Consider the following 21,902-nt stretch of genomic DNA (forward strand, 5'->3'; position numbering starts at 1 on the left):
GGAGTAATACAAGGAGGGGACCATGAGCCACAAAATGCAGGTGGCCTCTAGAACCCAGGAAAGGCAAGGAAACAGGTTCTCCCTTCAGAGCCTCTGACAGGAACCAGCCCTGCCGCCACCTTGACTTTAGCCCTGTGAGACTGATTTTAGTCCTCTGACCTTCAGAACTGTAAGATGATACATTTGTGGTGTTTTCCTGCCTCTAAGTTTGTGGTCATTTGTTAAGAGCAGCTATGGGTAGCTAATACAGTTATTGTAGAGTTATTTCTGTCAAGGCTAAGTGATTCTCTTTTTCCCAATTTCAAGAAGTACCCAGGTGTGTGGTGAGTGTAGGTCCTTGAGGCCCACGTGGACAGGCATCCAAGCTGAGGTATCCCTCAGCTTGGCCTGTCCTGCACCTCAGCATGCTCTGAGAAAGTCGCCTCCTTCTGCAGTGGTGGGCAGGACAGCTGGGAGTCCAGGGCTGGCTGAGGGGTGACACGGGGTTCTCTCTTTCCAGGAGCCTAGGCTGCACTGTGGTGGAGATGCTGACAGAGAAACCTCCGTGGGCAGAGTATGAAGCTATGGCCGCCATCTTCAAGATTGCCACCCAGCCCACCAATCCTCAGCTGCCCTCCCACATCTCTGAACATGGCCGGGACTTCCTGAGGCGCATTTTTGTGGAGGCTCGCCAGAGACCTTCAGCTGAGGAGCTGCTCACACACCACTTTGCACAGCTCATGTACTGAGCTCTCACGGCCACACAGCTGCCGGTCGCCCTTTGCTGCATGGCAGGGGGCTGCTGCTGGGCTCAGTGAAGTTGCTGCTTCTCCCAGGCAAGGCTGTGGACCATGGAGTGGCAGCCCAGCCCGCGTCGGTCTGTGTCCCTTCCGCCACTGGGGCTCAGAGCCGGGGTGGGGTGGCTGCAGCCTCAGGACTGGGAGCCCTCAGCCTGTCAGATCCAGGAGCTCCAGTGTCCTGAGCTCAGCGTGGAGGGGTAGGGGCTGGGAACAGTGTGCAAGGCGGCCGTGGGCCCCACCCTCGGGGATGTGTCCTGACACTGCAATTGGCACCGAAGCCCAGAGGGTCTGGGGGCACGAGACTGACGCCAGGGTATGAAGAGTGTTATTTTCATTCAAAGTGTTATTTTGTTTTTCCTTCCAATGTCTGGAGACCACCAGGGTGTCTCTGGGCTGGATGAGCTCCCTCAAGTCTGAGGGAAAGGCCAGCACTCGCTAGCAGTGGCAGGCAGAGGCCCAGGCTGCCGTCCCCCAGAGCCCCAGGTTGGCTCTGCCAGTCCTGTCCTTTACCAAAGATGAATGAAGCAAATGTCATGCTGCCTTATTCAGGGAAGGAGGAGCCTGTCCTGCCTGTGGCCATGACCCTGCCTCTCCCAGGCAGGGGCCCACGATGTGGAACTGCTGCCACTGAGGGGGGATCCAGTTTTGTCAATGCAGTTGTCTCTGTTTTACAAGTTGGAGTCACTCTTATGCTGTACCCAGTTTCTAAACTGGAGACTGTGTGTGCCCTCTGGGCTCTGAGTACCCCTGCTGTGGGCTTGGGCCTAGGCTGCATTGGAAAGAGCTGAAGGTTGTGGCCTTTGTGCTCGTGGCCCAGCCTTTGTTCCCCACTGGAGCAGAAGGGGAGATGGACGACACGGTGGGGGCATCTGGCCCGGCTGGTGCCCTGATCCTAGAGAGCCCGAGGAGGTGTCTCAGGCTGCCTGAGTCGTGACCTGCTAGGCCAGAGCCCACTCCGTCTGGTAGAAGGGAAAGCCCATGTGCTACCACCAGCTGTGTCCAAAACCGCCAGCTCTGTTCTTCCTTAGCCAGCCTTGTCCATCCCCTTGAGGTCTCAGCCCCTTTCCCTTGTAGCTCCTCCCCTGGTGGGGGAGTGGCAGCAGGGGTTGGGGAAACAGCATCTCCAAGCAGCTTAGAGTTGGCCATATTTACCTCAGCCTGGGCGCTGGTCCTTTCTTCCGGCCCCTCCCCTCCAAAATGTGCCTATTGCTAGAGCTCCTCCCTCTCAACACCCAGTTTCCTTGGGAGTTGTTATTAAAGGAAAAAAAAAAAAAAAGCCAGTGCCCAGGGATGGGCATCTCCAGGGAGCTGGGGATTAGTGCCAGGCAGCCCTGCCAGCCATGCCTACATCCCCACGGGCACAGAACAAGCCAAAGCCTTCGTTGTATGTTGACGATGCACTTTTATGAATGTAGTTTCTATCGCTGTTTTTAGCCTTTTCACATCATGTAATGTGAGGCCTTGTACTTGTTAATTTATATCTCAGATCATATTTGATGGTTTTTATATATATCAATTCTAGACTGTTACAGGTGATGGACGCCTCGAGAGAGAGAAGAGAAAATGAAAGCAGCTGGTTTTGCAGAAGTGTGTGTCGCATGCGCCAGTTGGGCCTGGACCCTCCTGTGTCCATCCCTTTTCTCCCAGGGGCTCTATGAGCCCCTGTATCCCACACTGCCCTCTGAAGACAGCATAGGCTCCTGCTTCCACCTCGGCCCTTGCCCAGGGTGGGGCCCGGCCCTCATCTCGACCAAAGCTGCTGTGTGGCAGCTCGGCCTCTACGACCCCATCTTGGTGGCTGCATACTCTTCCTGGCCCGCACCCCCATCCCCAGTCCCTGTTCCCCAAGAGGATACAGAGCATGGTGCTGGCTGACTTGACTGTGCGTCCCAGGTTCAGGGTCTTACAGAGCTCCACCCCCTGGGGTCTTACCTCACTGGGAATGTTTTGAAAATGAATTTGAAGACAAGCCAACAAACCCTGCACTCCAAAAAAGCAAAACAGACTCTAATTTTTTTTGTGCCAAAAACTGTGGACATGCTGGCTCAGCATCCTCAGGACCAAGTTGTTGCTTAATTTATTGTTTTTAAATAACTAATCCAGATAAAAAGTTGTGGAGCTTCAGGGTGACCTGGGCCCAAAGGTTCTGAAGGGCAGTTTCCTGGCAGCCCCAGGCTTGCTGTGGGAAGGGGCTGTGCTGTCACTTTCTCATCATTCCATGGGGTGTGTCTGCCTGGGCCAACTCCGCATTGAGAGGCCAGGGCTGGGGACAGTCCGCACTCTGCCACCCTCCTGCCCCTCCCACCCACCCCAGCTCTATGTCTGTGTCTGAATTGTGGATTGTGCAGCCATGGTTATTGTGGAACTGTGGAACCTGCAGCCATAGTTATTTGACTATATCTTGACCGAGGGCTTGCAGTGCAAAGCCAGGCCAGTGTTGCGCATTACTTACAATAAAAGGGATCATTTATATCAGAGGGGTCCTGTGGCAGTGCTTTCGGTGGTAGGGGGTGGAGGTAGGTTTTTGCTTAGCAGGGACCAGGTATGGTGCCTGGCAACGAGCTTGGGCCTCTCAAGCAGAAGAGAACTTGACTCCAAGTCGAGGGGTCCTGGGGTGACCTGGCTGGTACCACTGTCAGTCCAGAGGTGTCTGCCCCTTTCCTCCACTTGCCCCTCCAGGAGCTCCACTGGGGTGGTCCCAACAGGGCTGATTTACCAAGGTGGCACTGCTGGCCCTCACGACCTGAATATCACCAGTGGCTGGGTTCCTGGAGCTTTCATGATATTTGGTAGGGTCTTCCTGGCCCGGAGGACTTCCTTCAGTCCCATCTTTGCAGGGCAGGGGTCAGGTGTCTCCAAGAGCCATCTCTCCAGGTACCCCCTTGTGGTCATCTGCTACTGTTGCTTAACCGAACCAAGACTGTCCTTGCCGTCTGAGACCTCTGGTGCAGGAAGTTGGCCTGCCCTGAGAGGCTCTGAGCTGCTCACTTCACACTTGGGAGGACCCAGGCCTGGGGCACCATCTCTGCTGAGTATTCGCTCTGCTCCCTCGAGGAGCAGTGCCTGCCTCAGCATAGTGACTCATGTGACACTGGAGCCTGTGGCCCAGCTCCCTGCCCTGTTCCATGGGGAGGCCACTTAGGAACTCGGGCAGTTGTATGGTGTGGTGGCAGCAAACCCTCCAGGAGTCTCTGTTCTCATCGATCCCATGTCTGGAGACATCAGGAAGTTGAATCTGGAGCAGGACAACCCAGACTTCTGCCTGTGTCCCACCGGGGCGCCCTCAGGTTCTCCCAGCTTGCCTGGTTTGCTCTGCTGTGAACTCATCCCTCATTGTCCCTGGGTTTTCAGAGAAGCAGATGTAGTTTCTCTTTGGATTTCCTGGGACAGTAGCTGTGACTGCACCTCCCCAGAGCTTGAAAAGGCAAGGGGATGATGACAGCAGCGAGGGAGAACGATGAGGGGGGACAATCCAGGGGTCACTAAAACCTTGGGCAGCACTTGCTGGGTCTGCTGGTTCCTGCCATTCTTCGATAACTTCCAGGTCAAAGGGCTAGGAAGAAGGGAGGGAGCTAGACAGCTGGAACCAGCCAGGGAACACGGCAGCTTGCACCCCAGGCACTGAAGTGCATCGAGGACAGGCGCCATCACCCACTGGCAGCCTGGCTCTCCCGCTCTCAGGCCTCTTCACAATGGGGTGCATATGGTAAGTTGGTGGGTCTGAACCAACGCAGAACTGAGGGGCGAGGTGGAGTTTCGGTTCCAAAACCACTGTGGGTGTGACAGCATGAAGCCCTCGCTGTGAAGAGGAGCCCTCCCATTTCTCAATGGTGTGTCAGGGAACTGACACCCACTTCTAACCCCCTGTCCCCATCAGGGCTGAGGTACTCGGGGCTGGCCCTGTCCCCCCCATGCCCTCCCCATGGTGAGTCTGCACCCTTCCTGCGACAGATCCCCCAGCAGGCCACACAATAGAGAATCTGGATCTATTGAAACATGTTTAAAACGGGGTTGGTCACAACAGGATGGGCAGAAATGGGAGCGGGGGAGGGGAGTGGGGCCGCACCAGCCCCTGCCAGTGCCTGAGGCTGCAGCCTGGCGAGTGCTTTTGCTTCTGCTTCTCGACGCTGGTGGTTCGAGATGGTCCCAAGCCCCACTGGGGCAGGCCCTGCCTTGCCCTGCAGAGGCAGGGTGGCTCCGCTTCCCCATCCCCTCCCCCATGGGCTGCAGGGGCATTTATGAGGCCCAACAGGTGGCACTGTCGCGCTCCTTCCTCCCTGTCTCCGTGGCTCAGAACCAGGTTAAGGGTAGAGGTAGATGGGGAGATGTGGGGGCCACACAGTCTCCGGTGGCAGTGAGGGAGCTTGGGACCCTGAGCGGGGCATGCTGACTCCTTGCTGGAGAAAAGGCACCTAGATAGGGAAGCTGGGCTTGGGGGCCTCCCAGGGGGTCCTGGGGTGAGGTGGGGAGGGCGGCTGAACGAAGCAGGAAGCAGGGTGGTGGGCAGACCCCAATCCTGGTTCCCAAACCCTCACCGGCTGCGGGAGAAGGAAGAAGGAAGGAGTCCTGGAGCAGAGCCCTGCCCTGGGCCCCTACGCCTGAGCAAGCCTCATCCCCTTCCCACCTGGCTCCCACGCAAGCCCAGCTCAACCTCCTTCCCACCTTCCCCCTGCCGGCTCCAGGCCCTCCGCAGAGGGGGTGGAAGGTTACAGAGGCCTCAGGCCGTCTTGGTGCGGGGGTCCACCTCCTTGTGGGCCCAGAGCTCCTTGTGCTGCTTGCGGCCAAACCCCTCGTCGTAGTTGCCTTTGCTCTTAAACAGCTGCTGGAAGTGGGGTTTGCAGTAGAACTCCCCGTGCAGCGCGGCATAGCTGCCCAGGCTGCAGAAGCCAAACAACGGCGTCAGGTCAGGTCAGGTCGGGGCTGGGTTGGCAGGCGAGGCGGGGGCGGGCAGGGCAGGGGCGCACCTGAGCTTGGTGTGACAGTGCTTGCAGCAGAAGCAAGAGTTGTGGAAAATGAGCTTGTCGGCCACCAGCCGCTCCATGGGGTACACGGTCTTCTGGCAGGCGGCGCAGGTCTCCTTCACCTGGGCCCGCAGGCTAAAGGACTGTGCGGGATGCTCAGCCAGGTGCTGCCCCAGTGCCCATCCCGCTCCCTCACACCCCTCCTCCCGCACACCCGGCCCCAGGCCCCTACCTTGGAGCGCTGCACCGTGCTGCTGCCGCCGCCTTTGGCGTCCTGAGGGAGAGGTGCGGTCAGGGTAGGGGCAGCTCCGGGAGGCCCTGGACCAGGGCTGCAGCCATCAGCCCAAGGCCCAGGGGCGTGCCGCAGGGCACAAAGGGGGCCGGCAAACTCTGGCGCCTCTCCCCTTCACCCCAGGCCAGGCTCCTGTCCGGGGGGTCCTCCCACCCAGCCGGGCACTTACATGAGAGGGGGTGGCCTGGGCGGCTCCTGCAGCCTGGAACATGGCTCGTTGGAGGTGGAAGCCTCGGGTGGAGACGCGGCACCCGCTGGGTTCTGCAAGGGGAAGTCAGTCGGGAGGGCCCCGCCAGCCCGGCCCCAGCCTGCAGGGTGGGGGGTGTTGACAGGCAGGGGCTAGGGGGATTGCGGTTGGGACTTTCCCTAAGTCATTTCCTGTTGCTCTTGGTCTTGCCACTTCCGCCCCTCACCCACCTCCCCCACCCCTGCTCCCCAGGGGCCGGGGTCCCGAGTGGCACCGTCCCTCGGAAGAACAAAGTTAGCGGGAGCGGAGGGGCCGGGGGCTCCCGCGCAGCCGCCGTGTGCGCCCCGCGGGCTGGGACCCCGCTTGGGGTGAGGGGAGGTCGGGGCCGGCGGGGCCTCGATGAGAAGCCGCTGCCCCGACCTGACCCCGGCCCTCGCTGCCCTGCGCCGCGCCAGGGCGTCCTGGCCTAGGCTGCGCAGCCCCTGGACAGCGCCCGCGGTCCCCGCCCGCCCCGCCCCTCGGCCCCCGACCTGGCCCCGCACGGACCCGACCCCAGACCCCGACGCCGCGAGCCCAGCCAGCGGGTCTCGGCTCCGCCCAGCCGGGGGCCGGCCCTGAAACGAGGACTCGAGCCTGTGCGCCCCGGGCCAGAGCGGCTCGCCGACTCGCCGGGACCCCACGGGCGGCCCTCACCCCACACCCCTCGGCGCCTCTCCCGGTTCCGGAGCCGGACGCGGCCCCTCCCCCCGCGGCTCTCACCAGGCCCGGCCTGGGCCGCGGGGCGGGATCGGTCTCCGGGGGCGCACGGGTACGAGGAGGGCGCGGGCGCGAGCTGCTGCCGCTGCCAGTGGTCCCCGAGCCGCCGCCGCCGCCACCGCCTTATCGCTGCACCGCCCCCGCCGGCCCCCGCCCCGCGCCCGCCCATTGGCTCCGCCGCGCCCGGAGCCGCCTCCGGGGCCCCGGCGCCGCCGCCGACCCCCCTCCGCGCTTTGTCTTCCCCTCGCCGCCGTCCCCGCCTTTGTCTATCCCCTGCCCCGGCTCCGCGCTCCCGGCTCCGCAGCGCCCCGCGGGCCTCGCGCTCGCAGGCCTCGGGTACCGGCGCGCCGTCTGCCCATCCCGACGGCGGCCGGCGTGGGGAAGCGACGGTGGCAGGGACAGGATGGAAGGGCCGCGCTCCGCATCCCACGGGGAGGGGACGAGTTCAGGCTGCGGCGGCTGCGGTCGCGGGACACCGGGCGCTCCCAGCCTGACTCCGGGATAACCGGGCTGGGCCTGGGCCATTCACTGCCTCAGTTTCCCCCAGATGGCCTCGCGCGTAGGCGCCGGCGCCCCCATCCCCGCCCAGAGCTGTGGGGCCTCAGAGACCCGCCCGGGGTCCCTCGAGCCGCCGAGTCCTCCCGCCGCCAGGGGCCGCCCCGCCCCTTTGCGGCCCACGAGGCTGGCGGCGGCGTCTGGGCACACGGTCCCCACCAGGCCCGGCCGCGAGGCTGCGGGGAGGAGCCTGCACGAGGGCCCGGCGGCCCCACCAGCCCTCGGCGCCTCTGCAACCCTGCGACGGGCTGGGGAAGCCGGTATGCGTGGTTCCCGGAGCACCCGTCCCCCGAGGCTCCACGTCCTCAAGCGTTTCTGGGGCGGAATTCTGTGGGCAGCAACGGGGGCCACCCCTCCAACAAGCGCACCTCATTTCTCACGTGGGAGCCGCGGCCCAGAAAGCTGAGGTGACAGAGCTCGGGCCGCAGAGCTGCTCCCTCCCTGCAGCCGCACAGCAGGCCGGAGGCACAGCAGGCGAGAGACGGCCACTCGCTTTGAAGCGGCGGCGAGGCCGGCGCCTCCCCGGGCACCAGGGACCGCGTGGCTTGGCCTGAAATCAGGCTAGAAGCAGCTCCGGGAAGCACAGCCCTGAGTCCAGCGCCTTCCCACACTGTGGCAGGAATAGCAGTGGCGGCCCACGCGCTTGTCAGGGAACAGAAAAGCTCCCGCCCGACGCCTGGCAGGGGAGCAGGGAGGCTGCAGCTTCCCCAGCGCCCAGCTGTTTCCCAGGCTGGCGGGCTCCACGGACCAGCTCCGCGTCTCCTCTCCAGCCTTCTGTTTTCTCTAGAGGAAGATCTGTGTTTTGTCTGCACTGTGGGCCGACTCTCTAGTGGGGAGTGTCAGACCCTCTAAAGTGGCTGCCTCTCGTGAAAGCTTCCACACCTGTCATCAGATTCTCCAAAGGGGCTGTTTGATGCAAGAAACGGGAAGCCCCAGGGATACCAGGAGCAGGGTTCGCTGCCATTGGGCATGGTGAGGCCCCGGCACCCTGCCCAGGACGGGCCTGTGGGCTGAACTGCAGATGGGCATTGAGAATGCCCCGACAGCAAGGTGCAGAATGCATCCGGAAGCAAAGGAAACTGATGACCAGCGTTAAAAACAAAAAACAAAAAAAAAAAAGGGAACTTGGCTCGGCGGTGGCTCACGCCTGTAGTCCCAGCACTTTGGAAGGCAGAGGCAGGTGGATCACGAGGTCAGAAGTTCGAGACCAGCCTAGCTCACATGGTGAAATCCCATCTCTACTAAAAATACAAAAATTATCCAGGCGTGGTGGTGTGTGCCTATAATCCTAGCTACTTGGGAGGCTGAGGCAGAAGAATCGCTTGAACCCGGGAGGTGGAAGCTACAGTGAGTCAAGATGAAGCCAGTGCACACCAGCCTGGGCGACAGAGAGACTCTGTGGGGGGCGGGGGAAAGGGGGGGCGGGGCGGGGCGAAGGGAACTTGAGGTTTAAAGCAGGGGGAGGAGGGCCGGAAATGAGCCCCCCCACACACACTCCCTCGCACCAGGCCCCATCCTAGCCCAGGGTCGGTGTCATTCCCTTCAACTTAGCCTCTCACTGCCCATAGAGGCTTACTTTTCTTCTTTAAACTGCTGTTAAAATTTGGGAGGAAACGGAAAGCGAGGGCACCTGATAGTTCAGAGCAGCTTCAGGTTAGAGGGGCATTTGAGGTGCCTGAGCTGGGGGAGGGCCTTCCCCCTGAGGGACTGGGAGAAGGGTAAGCCGTGTGCCCTGGAAGCACTGCAGGGAGCCTCAGATTTGCACCCCCTGGCTTACACTCGCTGGTGCCAGCCAGGATGGCAGGGATGGGCGGGGCTGGTTCTTAGGTTTCCTGCTCTTTGGGTGCTAGCACCCAGAGTAAGGAGACACCCAGGTCAGGTTGCAAGACAAACCCTTCTACCTCCTTTCCTGCCAAAGGCCGCTAGCATCCTCTGCTTCAATCTCAATCTTTGGACCTTTTTAGCTCCAAAGTGGTTTGATGACCACAGGCTAAAATTCATAGTCTTAAAATTTTAGATGTTAAGAAACAGATCTGTTATAGGTTTTCAAATAAACTGGTCTATCTAGTGAAAGAGGTCACTGCTGAGCTTCCGTGAGCACCCATGGGCCTGCTCTTGGATGGTGGGACGGCTCTCACCTGGGGCAGCACGGCCATCCCTGCAAGCACACACACCAGGAAGCAGCCTGTAGCCCCTGAGCTGATGTAGACACAATGCCATTCTCCAGCAATGTCTCTGGAAATTTTAATTTGTTCTGACAACAAAACTAACACAGCATAAGGACTTAAGCCCTCAAGCTAGGCAAGACACTGATGGCCCTTGGAGAAAGCACCAGGGCAGCTGGCAACAGGCGCTAAGATGGATTCTTGGTGGGAAAGGAATGAGGCACACACATAAACCGTGGGAAAGACTTAGGTGTCAGGGCCCAAGCCAGAAGGGGATAAGGATGGACTGTTCCAGCCTTAGTCTGTGCTTAAAAAAGACAGAAATGCCCTTCTCTGGAATTATGAGGGAGAAGTCTGAGGGAAGGGAGGCAGGCAGCTTACTACTTGCCCTTTCACTGACCTATAGGATCTGAGAGCAAAGTTAAATAGAATGAGGCTGGTCGCAAGCACTGGGAAGAGGTGGCGGTCCTCGGGGTTAAGGAGTCAAACCCTGGGCTTGGAATTCAGCTCCCAGGGCCAGAGCAGCATCTCTTCCTTCTGCGGAGGAGGTCACCTGAGCTCACAGGACTGGGAATGTCGGCTTTGGACCCTCCTGATCCCTGGTTGTTGAGATTCCCTTGTGTCTCAAAAGCCTTGGAGCAGTGAAGTGTCTCTCCAGGATTTTCTTTCCCAATCAGTCAGCAGTCAACTTTCCTGGAAGAATGTCCTTTCTACCCAATCTGCCCAGGAGGGCGGGAATGTGGCCGGCCCTCAGGAAGGGCCACTGGGTGGCCTCTGCGTCCCTGGCTGGAGAATGCGCAGTTTGCAGAGGCTCAGAACTCCCAATCGTCCACCTCCAGCTCTTCCAGGTTTGTTACCAGGCCAAAGATTCCACTGTGATCCTGAGACTGGCTGCCCTCAAAATTGGTGATGGGGGTGACAGGACGAAGCAATTCGGGCAAAGCCTCTGAGGCACGTCGCTTGATCTGGGGGAGAAGAGAGAGGTGGGTGACAGATCCTGTTGCTCTGGGTCCCAGGACACCATAGGGCAAGGAACCATGGCCTGGTGGCAGACGGGCTGTCGGAGCCAACTCTATGAGAGGAAGGAGCAGTGTCTTTCAGGGGCTTCGGAAGCGGGGTAGTTTCTCTCATTCAAAGGGAGGGGAGAGAAAGCTAAAGGGATCGTGAGTTGTTAGAACCAGAACTAGAACCAGAACCAGAACGAAGGGGCTACGATACCTGCTTGAAGAAAGAGTGGTTCAGGAGGGTGCTGGCACTGGGCCTGGAGGGAAAGGGGAGGAGAGACCGCAGCATCACTGCCGTGCCCCCAGCTTCCCGAAATCCTGCCACTTATGCCTCAGCCTCAGGTCCCCTCTCCCTCTCCCTCAGCTCATGGGAAGCAGTGGCCAGAGCTCCCCAGGCTGGCCTCTGACACACCCAGGAGCTGATCCCTCCTGTGTGTAGCTCCAGATTCCCCTGCAGAACCTTTGAGAGGTGCGTCCCTTCACACCCTGGCCTTACCCTCTTGAGCACCCTCTGCTCTCCCGAAGCCCAGGCCAAGGCCAGCAGGAATACCTGGCATCCGGGTTGCGCTGAAGGCACTGCTCCACAAAGTGGTGGAAGTGGGGGGAGAAGGTTCGGTGGTAGGGGTGGGAAGGCGAGTCGCCGTTGGAGGGCCGGGGGGTGCTGGTGGTCAGGCTGTCACTCAGGCCAGAGTTGGCCACTGAGCGCGAAGGGCTCATGGTCAGCTCCTCAGCGGGGATGGTGCTGGTATCCAACAGGCAGGGCACTGTGCCATTCAGTTTCTCTAGCAGCATCTGGGGAGGACAGAACCAGGACCTGGGCTGTAGGGGGGGGTCCCTGGAAGGCCTGAGAGTCTCTTCACAAATACACTGTTCCCAATATGCAAATGTGATCATTTGAAGAGTGGAAAAGGTGGAAGTGGAGTAAGTCCAATTTTCCCAAAGAAACGCTGGTCACTGGTGTGGCAGCTCCGCCCTAGGCAGGCCAACGTGAAAGCAGAGGGGTTGCACAAAAGTACCCGCTTTTGCCATGGCTGGAAAGCAGGGCTCACGGTTTCCTCTCTCCCTCTACAAGGCATCAAATTCCTTTTACTGTAGAGTCCTCACCCTAGAGGGAAGGAGCAGCCAGATGAACCTGCTTTGAAGCGCAGCCGTCTGCCATGCCCAGGTGGATCCGATGAGGTCTGAGAGGCAGTCCCTGCAGTGCCACAGCCTGAGCTGTCGCTGCAGCAGGCCACACAGGAGCAAGATGCCCAAGGGGAGGCCAGGCTGGGTGGCTGTTCCAAAGTACCCCAACTCAACACATATAGAACCAGCCCCACCTGGGACTGCTGTCCTCGTGGAAGTCCTCATGACCGCATAAGCTGTCCAAGCCAGAAACCTGGAAATTGCTCTAGAGCTGCACTAACGTGATAGCCACTAGCCACTTGTGGCTATTTCGATTTAAATGAGGTTTAAAATTCAGTCCCAGTCTCACTGGTCACCTTCTAAATGCTTGACAGCCACACAGTCTCATGGCTCCCACGCTGGACAGTGCAGCCACAGAAGCCCTCCTTCGCTGCAGCAAATTCTAGTGGATGGTGCTGCTTCTAGGCCTGGACTTCTTGTTCCCCCTCAGTCGCCTTTTAATTCTTTCCTGAGCATCCTCTGTCACTGAATTATTTTACTGAGATCTCCTAGATTCCTCACATAGACTTCCATACCCCCCTAACTGATCTACTGGATCTAATCCATCTGCCGGGGTGGTCTTTGTAAATGAGCTAGCTTATGCTGTCACTCCTGTGCTTAGAATCCTCAGCACTGCTCCACAGGCTTTAGGACAGGAACCAGTGCTCTAAAGTGGCATCAAAGCCCTTCACAACGTACCCTTGCTTCCTTCTGCGCCTGTCACCTGGCAGCCCCCAAGAAGCACTGCACCTTGGCCATTTATACCATTTACACCTCCTTGCTGTTCTCCAGATCTGTTTTTTCTAGACTCTGGGTCTCTGCACATGCTGCTGTCTGCCGAGAAGAGTGTCCTAGTTCCTCCTCCACACAGGTGACTGCTGTCTGCCTTCCAACTCAAGGCTGCCTCCTCCCAGGACCTCCCTGGGCCCCTGCTCTGGGGGGCTGTACTCTGGCCACCCTCCAGCTGCCCCTACCACCGGGCAAACAGCCTGTGGGTTCCGGAAGTGGCTTACTTAGAGTCTGCATCCTGCCCCTCCCAGTTCTAGACCACACTCCAAGTAGCTGGGACCCAGGTAATCCTTGCCCAAATGACCCCAAATCCATTTTCTGGATTTAATGAGGCTTGAATAAGCCTCTTCCCTGGGTCTGTTTTCCCAAGGGTAGACTGTGCCACTGACTGTGCACCCTTGGATCCTAGGGGTGGCCAGAGGACAGGCATCTGGAGGGGCATGAACAGAAGCTGAACTTACAGAATGGGGGTTCCAAAGGTGTTGGCTGGAATGCGGTTGAGCGCTGTGGGAATTCTAAATTAGAAACTGACCTTCCAGGTATATTTATCCAAGTAGGAGGATAGAACATATTTTGTACATTTATAAAAACTGGTTAGCTTAATGTATATGTTTCAAATAGACATGTAGCGTGTGGGCCTCCATTTGCACCCCTGCTCCCGGGCTTGCCTCCCCAAGCTGGCCTCCCTTACCACCAAGTTTGCCACAGGAAGTAAACAAAGAGTGAGGTCACCATCCCTCACTGGGTGGGACTTCTTGAAGGAAAAGACAGGGTCTTTCATCTTAGTATTCCTGGTCTGTGTCCTGAGTGTGAGAGCTACTCAACGAACATCTGTGGAAGGCAAGCAGGCAAGAAGGAAACCGATGGGCAGCAGCCTTACCTGGGTGGCAGGCATATCCTTAAAGGGGACGTGGCCGTTGGCCAGTTCACAGGCTGTGATTCCCACACTGTAGATGTCAGACTTGGCATCATAACCCTGGAGATTCTAAGCCAGAAAAAAAAGGCCACAGATTGCCCCATTTGGTCTTTGTTCTTAGAAAAAGGGTAGAACTAAAGAGAGGAAAAGGATGGCTGTCCCCAAATCAGGACCTGCTGCTAATGACTCTCCTTGCCTGTGCTACTGAAGACTAACTGCTATTTTACCACCTGCAACTGTTTGGTGATGCTCTGTAAGGAGCAGGAAGTGCCAGCCCCATGCCCCTGCTTAGCACAGGGATCCAGAGAGCAGCAAACATTTCCAAAATGCTCACTCTTGTCATAGGGTGCCAAGGGTCCCTAAAGAGAGCTGAAATAGCATCCAGTAGAGGCTAGGACCCCCTGGGAGGAACCACATCCATCTGCAGTGGACAGGCACTGCCCATGCTGAGGGCTCCCTCCCTCCAGGAACCCCTTTACCCCACTGGGAGGTTGAGAGCCCCTGACTCCAGGCAATGCCTGAAGGCTCCCTTGGGAATCATGAGTTGGGTAGGGGAGCTCCTCTGGGCCCACACACAGACCTGTTGGAGGACCTCGGGGCTGAGCCACGGCAGAACCTTGATGCTGTACTTGGGAAAATCGTGGACCACTCGCTGCCGCTGCCCGTGGCTTATCATGCTGAGGTTGCTGCGCAAACCAGACAGGTAGACCTTCCCATCCACAGAGATCAGGATGTGGCTGGCTTTGACACTCCTGGGGAAGCGGGGAGGGTGTCATGGAGAGCAGGAGCCCCTCCTGCTACAAATTTTTGGTCTTCACACACTCCACCTGGCCAGCTCTCTCCTGTGTGCGTGTGTTATACATGTATATATGTATTTTACATACACATAACCATGTTTTTGTTTTTATTGAGATAGAGTCTCACTCTGTCACCAGGCTAGAGTGCAGTGGCTCAATCTAGGCTCACTGCAACCTCTGCCTCCTGGGTTCAAGCAATTCCTGTGCCTCAGCCATCCAAGTAGCTGGGATTACAGGTGTGCACCACCACACCCAGCTAATTTTTTTCTGTTTTCTTTTTTTTTGAGACGGAGTCTTGCTCTGTCGCACAGGCTGGAGTGTAGTGGCGCCATCTCGGCTTACTGCAAGCTCCGCCTCCCGGGTTCACACCATTCTCCTGCCTCAGCCTCCCGAGTAGCTGGGACTACAGGCGCCCACCACGACGCCTGGCTAATTTTTTTTTTTTTTTTTGTATTTTTAGTGGAGACAGGGTTTCACTGTGTTAGCCAGGATGGTCTCGATCTCCTGACCTCGTGATCCACCCGTCTCGGCCTCCCAAAGTGCTAAGATTACAGGCGTGAACCACTGCGCTGGGCCTGCCCAGCTAATTTTTATATTTTTAGTAGAGATGGGGTTTTGCCATGTTGGCCATGCCGGTCTTGAACTCCTGGCTTTAAATGATCCGCCTGCTTTGGCCTCCCAAAGTGCTGGGATTACAGGTGTGAGTCACCGTGACTGGCCTATAACCAGGTTTTTTGTTGTTGTTGTTGTTGTTGTTGTTGAGACAGAGTCCCACTCTGTGGCTCAGGCTGGAGTGCAGTGGCACAATCTCAGTTCACTGCAACCTCTGCCTCCCAGGTTCAAGCAATTCTCCTGCCTCAGTCTCCTGAGCAGCTGGGACTACAGGCACATGCCACCACATCCAGCCAGTTTTTGTATTTTTAGTAGAGACAGGGTTTCACCATGTTAGCCAGGCTGGTCTTGAACTCCTGACCTCAAGAGATCCACCCCTTGGCCTCCCAAAGTGCTGCCACTGCATCCAGCTATAACTATGTTTTAATGAAAAACTTCAAATCTACATAAAATAGCATGACTCCATTTACATATCACCAGATTAAAAGCTTATTTAGCTCTGTCACCAGGCTGGAGTGCAATGGCACCATCTCGGCTCACTGCAGCCTCCACCTCCCAGGTTCAAGTGATTCTCCTGCCTCAGCCTCCCGAGTAGCTGGGATTACAGGCACCTGCCACCATGCCTGGCTAATTTTTGTATGTTTAGTAGAGACAGGGTTTTGCCATGTTGGCCAGGCTGGTCTCGAACTCCTGACCTCAGGTGATCCACCCACCTTGGCCTCCCAGAGTGCTGGGACTGTTAAGTGCTCCTGTATGCTCTAGACCACCTCTTGCCCTACCTCCTACGAATGCTTTTAATCTGTACTTTTTATTTGTAGGACTCTTCTAAAGCGTACCTAGGGGTACTGTGTTCCCCATCCCATTCTTCCTTTTTCACTCAGGGCTGTAGTTTCCAGACACATCTGTGTTGCTAGCTGTGTACCTTTCATCTTTGGTTCTAATTGTCACCTTGGCTCTGGGAAGAGATCTAACACTTTTACTCATCCATCTTTCTGGGGACAGACACTCACACCACCCCTAACCAAAACACGTGTGAATGGTGACATCCAAACATGTCCCCTGATGGGTCTGCACGAGGGTTTCTTTAGGGTGTACATCCAGAAGTGGCATTGATGGTTCTGGTTCCGTGACACTGACTGGCAGCACCGGGCATCTTCCACCACCTGGACAGAAGGCTCCCCGTCCTTGCTACAATGGGACTCGTCCAGCCTCCCAACCGCTGCCACTCTCATGTGTATAAGGTGACATCTTGTTTTTCATTTGCTTTTCTCTGATTGCGAGATTTGAGTGGCTCTTCCTATGATGGGTTTGTCTTGGGGTTTCCTCTTTTGGAAACTTCCTATCTTTGGCCCATTTTTCTTGCTTTGCTGTCCATTTCTTGTTGATTTGCAAGATTTCCCTGTTACTAATCTCCTGTGTTGACAAAGCTAATATCATCTGCTCTGTCACTTGTTTCTTAACCTTTTTCATGGTATCTTGTATTGGATAGAAATCTTCTTGATCTAATCAAATTCATCAATCTTTTGTCTTATGTTTTGTGCTTCTAAAATGTTGAGAAATTATTATATGCCTCAGGTCACAAAAACATTTTCTCACATTTCCTTCTATTTAAGTCTACAGTTTTACGTTTTACATAGAAGCCTTTAATCCGGCTGGAGTCCTCCTCTGTATGAGGAGTTAGGTAGGGGTCCAGTTTTACCATTTTCCCTACTATGAGCTGATTTCCTGACACTATCTACTAAGCTATCTGTCTTCGCCCTGGTCTCTCAGCATAAGACTGACTCTGGGGCACAGAAAGGAGGCAGAGGGTGGAGTACAAAGGTCCACATCAGATGTTCCTCTCACACAACACTCAGGACCAAGCTGTTCAGCAAAGAGAAAGTCAGTGGCTTCAGCACTAACAGGCTAAGTGACCATCCCCCAAGTCAGTGGCAAGGTCAGAATCCAGATCCTTCTCTCTCTTTTTTTTTTTTTTCAGGCAAGAGTCTCACTCTGCCACCCAGGCTGGAGTGCAGTGTTGTGATCGCCAGTCATTGCAACCTCCGCCTCCTGGGTTCAAGCGATTCTCCTGCCTCAGCTTGTAGTCCCAGCTACTGGGACTACAAGCATGTGCCACCACACCCGGCTAATTTTTGTATTTTTAGTAGAGACAGGGTTTCACTATGTTGGCCAGGCTGGTCTCGAACTCCTGACCTTGTGATCCACCCACCTTGGCCTCCCAAGCACTGTGATTACAGGCGTGAGCCATCACGCTGGGCCCTTTTTCTTTTCAGAGCAAAGAGATCTTCAGCAAGAATCCGGATCCTTGATTTTAAACTCTGGCTTCATTAACTTCAGTCAAACTTCACCTGTTTACCTGAAGGCTCGGGGGCATTGCTATCCACTGTAATCATGGGAAAGGCGGCCTAAGAACGCACCTGTGTACATATCCCATGTGGTGGATGTAGTCGAGGGCCTTCAGCACCCCCTGCAGGATGTAAGCGATCGCCAGCTCATTCATGCCATCCATGAAGTGTGTACAGATGAGATCTTTTGCAGAACCTGGAGAAAATAATTGCATGGAGGCAGTGAAAGGTAATGGAGGAGGAAAACACAGGCAATCTGACAACAGAGTCCCAATAACCCCTTTCTACCAAGAACCCTTTCCCACTCACCGTATGCCATGAATGATGTGACAACCCACAGCTCATTGTCTGCAATAAAAGTGGCTCGATATGGCACGATATTGGGATGGTTGAAGAGTTTGGAGACATGCAGCTCGCCCTGGAAGCAATGATGAAGCTGAAGTCAGAACCAAATGGCACTGAAGGATGCCGCTCAACACAAAGATGGCAGCATGGACAATAGGGGGACCTGGCACTTTCTGGGTGTTCTCAGAGTCATGGGAGCAGCCTAAGCAGGTGCCTGCCAACATAGGAAAAACAAGGCCCTGCTGCCTCTGCAGGGACCCAGCACTGCTTTGCCTCTGCCAGATAGGGAAACTGCCAACAACAAAGGGTGCCAGCACACCGACTCAGAGATGATGAAGGCAAACTGTTGACTGAAGACTTCTGAAGTTATAAGCTTATCTCAATTTCGAGGGCCAACGTATAGAATTCCTCTTTAAGATAAGAAAACAAAAAATATTTTGTTGTTGTTATTTGTAGAGACAAGGTCTCACTGTGTTGCCCAGGCTGGTCTCAAACTCCTGGGCTCAAGCAATCCTTCTGCCTCAGCCTTCCAAAGCGCTAGGATTATAGGCGTGAGCCACCGAGCCACTGCACCTGGCCAAAAATGTTTTCTTTTTTATTTTTTTGAGACAGGGTCTTGCTCTGTCACCCAGGCTGGAGTGCAGTGGTGTGATCTTGTCTCACTGCAGCCTCAACTTCCCAGGCTCAAGTCATCCTCCCACCTCAGCCGTGCTGGTAGCTGCGACCACAGGTGGACGTCACCATACCTAGCTAATTTTTTGTATTTTTTTGTAGAGACAGGGTTTTGCCATGTTGCCTAGGCCTGCTTTGGCCTCCCAAAGTGCCGGGATTACAGGCGTGAGCCACTGTGCCCAGCCCAAAACTATGTTTCTATTATAAAAGAAAACATGGCCAGGCATGGTGGCTCACGCCTGTAATCCCAGCACTTTGGGAGGCGAGGCAGGCAGATCACTTGAGCCCAAGAGTTGGAGACCAGCCTGGGCAACATGGCGAAACCCCAGCTATATGAAACATACAAAAAATTAGTTGAGCATGGTGGTGCATGCCTTTAGTCCCAGCTACTCGGGAAGCTTAAGTGGTAGAATCACCTGTGCCTAAGAAGTCGAGGCTGTGGTGAGCTGTGATTGCACCACCGCACTCCAGCCTGAGCAACAGAGCCAGACCTTGTCTCAAATAAAGAAAAAAAAAAGAAAAAGAAAACATAGTTGATGGAGGAGAAGGCCGGCTGAGACTGGCTTCCGCTCCATCCTCAGACCCACCAAACTACTATGAACAGATGAACAGGTCCTAGAGCACCATCAGGTAACCACCAATTCAGAAAAAGTTGTAAGGGGAAGGGCTGCAACTAACTCTACTGAAGGAAAACTGCCCCAGGCCCTGAATCTAAGCTGGCATCAGGAAAGGAGAGTCTAACTCCCAGGCACTTACTAGACTCACAGTCTCTCTCCGTTTTGTTTTGTTTTGGTTTGGTTTTTTGAGCCAGGGACTCAGTCTGTCACCCAGGCTGGAGTTTGGTAGTGCAATCTCAAACTCCTGGCCTCAAGCAATCTGCCTGCCTTGCCCTCTCAAAGTGTTGGGATTACAGGCATGAGCTACCATGCCTGGCCCCTCTCTCAGTTTAACGAGAGAGTGGCTACTTGGTTCTCGAATAGAAAGGAATGTCAGGACTGGGCATAGTGGCTAACACCTGTAATCCTAGCACTTTGGGAGGCTGAGGTGAGTTGATTGCTTGAGCTCAGGAGTTTGAGACCAGCCTGAGCAAGATGGTGAAACTCTGTCTCTACAAAAAATACAAAAATTAGTCAGGTGTGGTGTGCCTATAGTCCCAGCTACTTGGGGGGCTGAGGCAGGAGACTCACTTGAGCCCAGGAGGTTAAGGCTGCAGTGAGCCGTGCTCCTGCCACTGTACTCCAGCCAGGGCAATAAAATGAGACCCTGTCTCAGAAAAAAAAAAAAAAAAAAAAAAAAAAAGAGGCCAGATGCGGTGGCTCACATTTGTAATCACAGCACTTTGGGAGACCAAGGCAGGCGGATCACCTGAAGTCAGGAGTTTGAGACCAGCCTGGCCAACATGAAGAAACCCCGTCTTTACTAAAAATACAAAAGTTAGCTGGGCATGGTGATGTGCGCCTATAGTCCCAGCTACTCGGGAGGCTAAGGCAGGAGAATCGCTTGAACCTGGGAGGCGGGGGGTTGCAGTGAGCCGAGATCATGCCACTGCACTCCAGCCTGGGTGACAGAGTGAGAATCCATCTCAAAAAAAAAGAAAAGAAAAAGAAAGGAACATCAGGCAAACAGGAGGCTGAGAGCCAGAAGATGGCCACTGGTGGCAGGGCAGGGCCCTTGTGTCTGGAACAAGATGGCCTGGGTTTGAATCCTGCCTCTGCCATGAGCAAGTTACTTAGCTTCTCTCTAAATAATAAATAAATGAATAAAAAAGCCAGAAGGGAGTGTTTGGAGAAGAAAAGGGAAATATAAATTAGCCTGAGCAGCATTTCAGCCCAATCCTTAGTGCCAAATGGCCAGGATTCTCCACTGAAAGCTTCTATAACTTCCGAACATTTAGTCTCCTTTCATTTCTTTGTAATTCCTTGTAATTCCTATCAGAGCCAAGAGCCCACCCTCCCTCCATGTGACACACTCATGGTTTATTACCTGCAAGAATGTTACCATCTCATTGGAACAAGCTTCTAGGTTAATCCTCCGTACAGTCACATACTCTCCTGTTGGTTTGTACCTTGCTAGATTCACAGTCATCAGGTCCTCAAATCCTTTGCCTAAAAGAAAAAGGGAATGCCATATGCAAGGACAAGAACAACAAAGCGTTTTAAGAAAATTTTCCTTTAAAAAAGGGACTTGATTTCAAAAGAAACTTAATGTTAAATTTTTCACTACTGTTACTTTTTTTTTTTTCCTTTTCCCAGCAGAATTTAACTTTATGTTCATGGCTCTCATTTCTTGATTTTTCTCTCATCAGTTCCTTCTCAGCCAACCTTTCTGACTCACTATGGCCAGGACACCAGAAACATGCAGCCACAAAGGAAAGATGGCAAAAGAGCTTCTTTCCTGGAAGTTTGATCTCTTCCCATACTCGGCAGAAAAAAACAGAGAAGACCCACAGAAGCAAGTCTGTGCCCATGAATCCTCCTAACTAGTGGATGGCCTCTGCTGTACACACATCTGAGGCTGCTGAGAAAGCTGCAGCAGCCCCTGGAGCAGAGAGCAGGAGAGTAAGGACGGCCCCTGCACATACCTATCACAGTGAGCAGCTCGTAACACCCTCCCTCTGGCAGAAAGCTACTCATGACCTCCTGTTTAGAGAAGGATGCTATTGACTCTGAGCTCGCATCATTGGTCTAAAAAAGAAAAAGAAAAATAGGTTAGTAGAGAAAACTGGGGGTGGGATGGGAGTGGGGTGAAGGAGGTAATTCAGACCCACAAGGAGACTGGCATCTAAACACACACACACAAATCCCGACTCAGTGCCAGCACTATTTGAAGAGAAACAAAACACCACATTCAGTGTAGTAATCGGCACTAATATCAGAGCAAGTGTTAGGGTTGTCTACAAATGAGGAGACAAGGACCTGTTCCCGTCAAATGTTAATCTGCTTGTCCTTTCCAACAATCAATGCATTTGCTAAAAGCTATGAAATTCTCACTTGGAGAAGGGATATCTAGAGAATGAAAGCATGTTTGGAAAAGAGAAGCAGGTGGAGAGGTAGGGGTTCTCGTGAATTTCCTGATGCATTAGGATCCTATTTTTAAGGTCCTGACCACAAGATCCCAAAAGGTCAAACACTGAATCTTGCTCTAGGGAAAATGTGGCCAGGAGTAGCCCCCTCTTTAGCAAACCAAGAGCCTGGGCCAGTCATTGCCTGACGTTTCCAAGTGAAGTGGGAGAACCCTGATGCCCTGAGCTGCAGGCAAGGCACAGAGCTGTCAGGTCTCAGGCATCGTCCAGGCAGCCGACGTGGCCTGCTCCCTCGTTCCTGCCCACGTGTGCTGTGAGTGAAGCTGGAGTCCAGCCACTTAGGATGTGTCACAACTCTGGCCTCTAAGGTCCTAGAGGAAGGTGTCCAGCCATGTCTGAGTTTGTGCAAAACACACGGCAGACCAACAGCTCTTCTTTCAGCTTAATGGACTGTTTCCTTCTTCCAGACCTAAATTTATGTGTATGATTTAGGGACTGTGACTGCTTTTCTTTTAGATTCTCTTTCTTTAGATGCACATCT

The 21,902-nt window shown here is 55.0% G+C and overlaps 4 protein-coding genes and 1 long non-coding RNA gene across 25 annotated transcripts in view; 3 read left to right on the forward strand and 2 right to left on the reverse strand.

Moving 5' to 3' along the window:
- MAP3K3 (mitogen-activated protein kinase kinase kinase 3) overlaps positions 1 to 3,251 on the forward strand; it is a 74,810-nt gene extending 71,559 nt beyond the window's left edge. For all 7 annotated transcript variants that reach the window (XM_054458953.2, XM_054458954.2, XM_054458955.2 and 4 more), the window contains one exon: positions 500 to 3,251. In XM_054458953.2, coding sequence (XP_054314928.1) covers positions 500 to 728 — 229 coding nt within the window. In that variant the 3' untranslated portion in view covers positions 729 to 3,251. The remainder of the gene's footprint in view (positions 1 to 499) is intronic.
- A 1,499-nt stretch (positions 3,252 to 4,750) lies between these two features.
- LIMD2 (LIM domain containing 2) lies at positions 4,751 to 8,029 on the reverse strand. 5 transcript variants are annotated; one of them, XM_054458961.2, is made up of 5 exons: positions 7,899 to 8,029; positions 6,202 to 6,293; positions 5,973 to 6,014; positions 5,744 to 5,883; positions 4,751 to 5,656 (listed from the first exon to the last, which is right to left on the reverse strand). In XM_054458961.2, exons 2-5 carry the CDS (start codon positions 6,241 to 6,243, stop codon positions 5,497 to 5,499), a joined length of 384 nt encoding a protein of 127 aa, XP_054314936.1. In that variant the 5' UTR covers positions 6,244 to 6,293; positions 7,899 to 8,029; the 3' UTR covers positions 4,751 to 5,496. The 5 variants fall into 5 exon arrangements, with proteins under 5 accessions (XP_054314936.1, XP_054314933.1, XP_063512368.1 ...); XM_054458958.2 differs by lacking the exon at positions 7,899 to 8,029 and adding an exon at positions 6,979 to 7,114; XM_063656298.1 differs by lacking the exon at positions 7,899 to 8,029 and adding an exon at positions 6,979 to 7,079 and having other exon boundaries at positions 6,202 to 6,340.
- LOC134738769 (basic proline-rich protein-like) lies at positions 6,242 to 8,786 on the forward strand. The gene is made up of 3 exons (XM_063657051.1): positions 6,242 to 6,305; positions 6,472 to 6,587; positions 6,871 to 8,786. Exons 1-3 carry the CDS (start codon positions 6,242 to 6,244, stop codon positions 7,939 to 7,941), a joined length of 1,251 nt encoding a protein of 416 aa, XP_063513121.1. The 3' UTR covers positions 7,942 to 8,786.
- Positions 8,787 to 9,760: 974 nt separating this feature from the next.
- STRADA (STE20 related adaptor alpha) overlaps positions 9,761 to 21,902 on the reverse strand; it is a 41,789-nt gene continuing 29,647 nt past the window's right edge. For 4 of the 11 annotated variants that reach the window (XM_054458965.2, XM_054458973.2, XM_054458967.2 and 1 more), the window contains 9 exons: positions 20,921 to 21,023; positions 20,323 to 20,444; positions 17,632 to 17,740; positions 17,395 to 17,518; positions 14,149 to 14,320; positions 13,533 to 13,637; positions 11,250 to 11,491; positions 10,914 to 10,956; positions 9,761 to 10,660 (listed from right to left, as the gene is read on the reverse strand). In XM_054458965.2, coding sequence (XP_054314940.1) covers positions 10,508 to 10,660; positions 10,914 to 10,956; positions 11,250 to 11,491; positions 13,533 to 13,637; positions 14,149 to 14,320; positions 17,395 to 17,518; positions 17,632 to 17,740; positions 20,323 to 20,444; positions 20,921 to 21,023 — 1,173 coding nt within the window. In that variant the 3' untranslated portion in view covers positions 9,761 to 10,507. Of the gene's footprint in view, positions 10,768 to 10,913; positions 10,957 to 11,249; positions 11,492 to 13,532; positions 13,638 to 14,148; positions 14,321 to 17,394; positions 17,519 to 17,631; positions 17,741 to 20,322; positions 20,445 to 20,920; positions 21,024 to 21,902 lie in introns of all 11 variants that reach the window. The other 7 variants (XM_054458968.2, XM_054458966.2, XM_054458963.2 and 4 more) reach the window with 2 other exon arrangements.
- On the forward strand, positions 13,896 to 21,449 carry LOC134738721 (uncharacterized). Its single transcript, XR_010124685.1, has 2 exons — positions 13,896 to 16,218; positions 20,645 to 21,449. It is a non-coding gene; the product is annotated as an uncharacterized LOC134738721 (long non-coding RNA).

Source organism: Pongo pygmaeus, chromosome 19 (genome assembly GCF_028885625.2).
Source record: "Pongo pygmaeus isolate AG05252 chromosome 19, NHGRI_mPonPyg2-v2.0_pri, whole genome shotgun sequence".
In the NCBI taxonomy this organism is placed as follows: Eukaryota; Metazoa; Chordata; class Mammalia; order Primates; family Hominidae; genus Pongo; species Pongo pygmaeus.

Bases quoted from the DNA above. Each gene is read 5' to 3' on its own strand.
- LIMD2 (XM_054458961.2), bottom strand. From the start codon at position 6,243: ATGTTCCAGGCTGCAGGAGCCGCCCAGGCCACCCCCTCTCAT. The intron at 6,015-6,201 runs GTAAGTGCCCGG...CCTCTCCCTCAG, and splicing joins CCCAGGCCACCCCCTCTCAT to GACGCCAAAGGCGGCGGCAG. The intron at 5,657-5,743 runs GTGCGCCCCTGC...TGGCTTCTGCAG, and splicing joins CACTGTCACACCAAGCTCAG to CCTGGGCAGCTATGCCGCGC.
- LOC134738769 (XM_063657051.1), top strand. From the start codon at position 6,242: ATGGCTCGTTGGAGGTGGAAGCCTCGGGTGGAGACGCGGCACCCGCTG. The intron at 6,306-6,471 runs GTCAGTCGGGAG...CCTGCTCCCCAG, and splicing joins GCTGGGTTCTGCAAGGGGAA to GGGCCGGGGTCCCGAGTGGC. The intron at 6,588-6,870 runs GTGAGGGGAGGT...GCCCCGGGCCAG, and splicing joins GGGCTGGGACCCCGCTTGGG to AGCGGCTCGCCGACTCGCCG.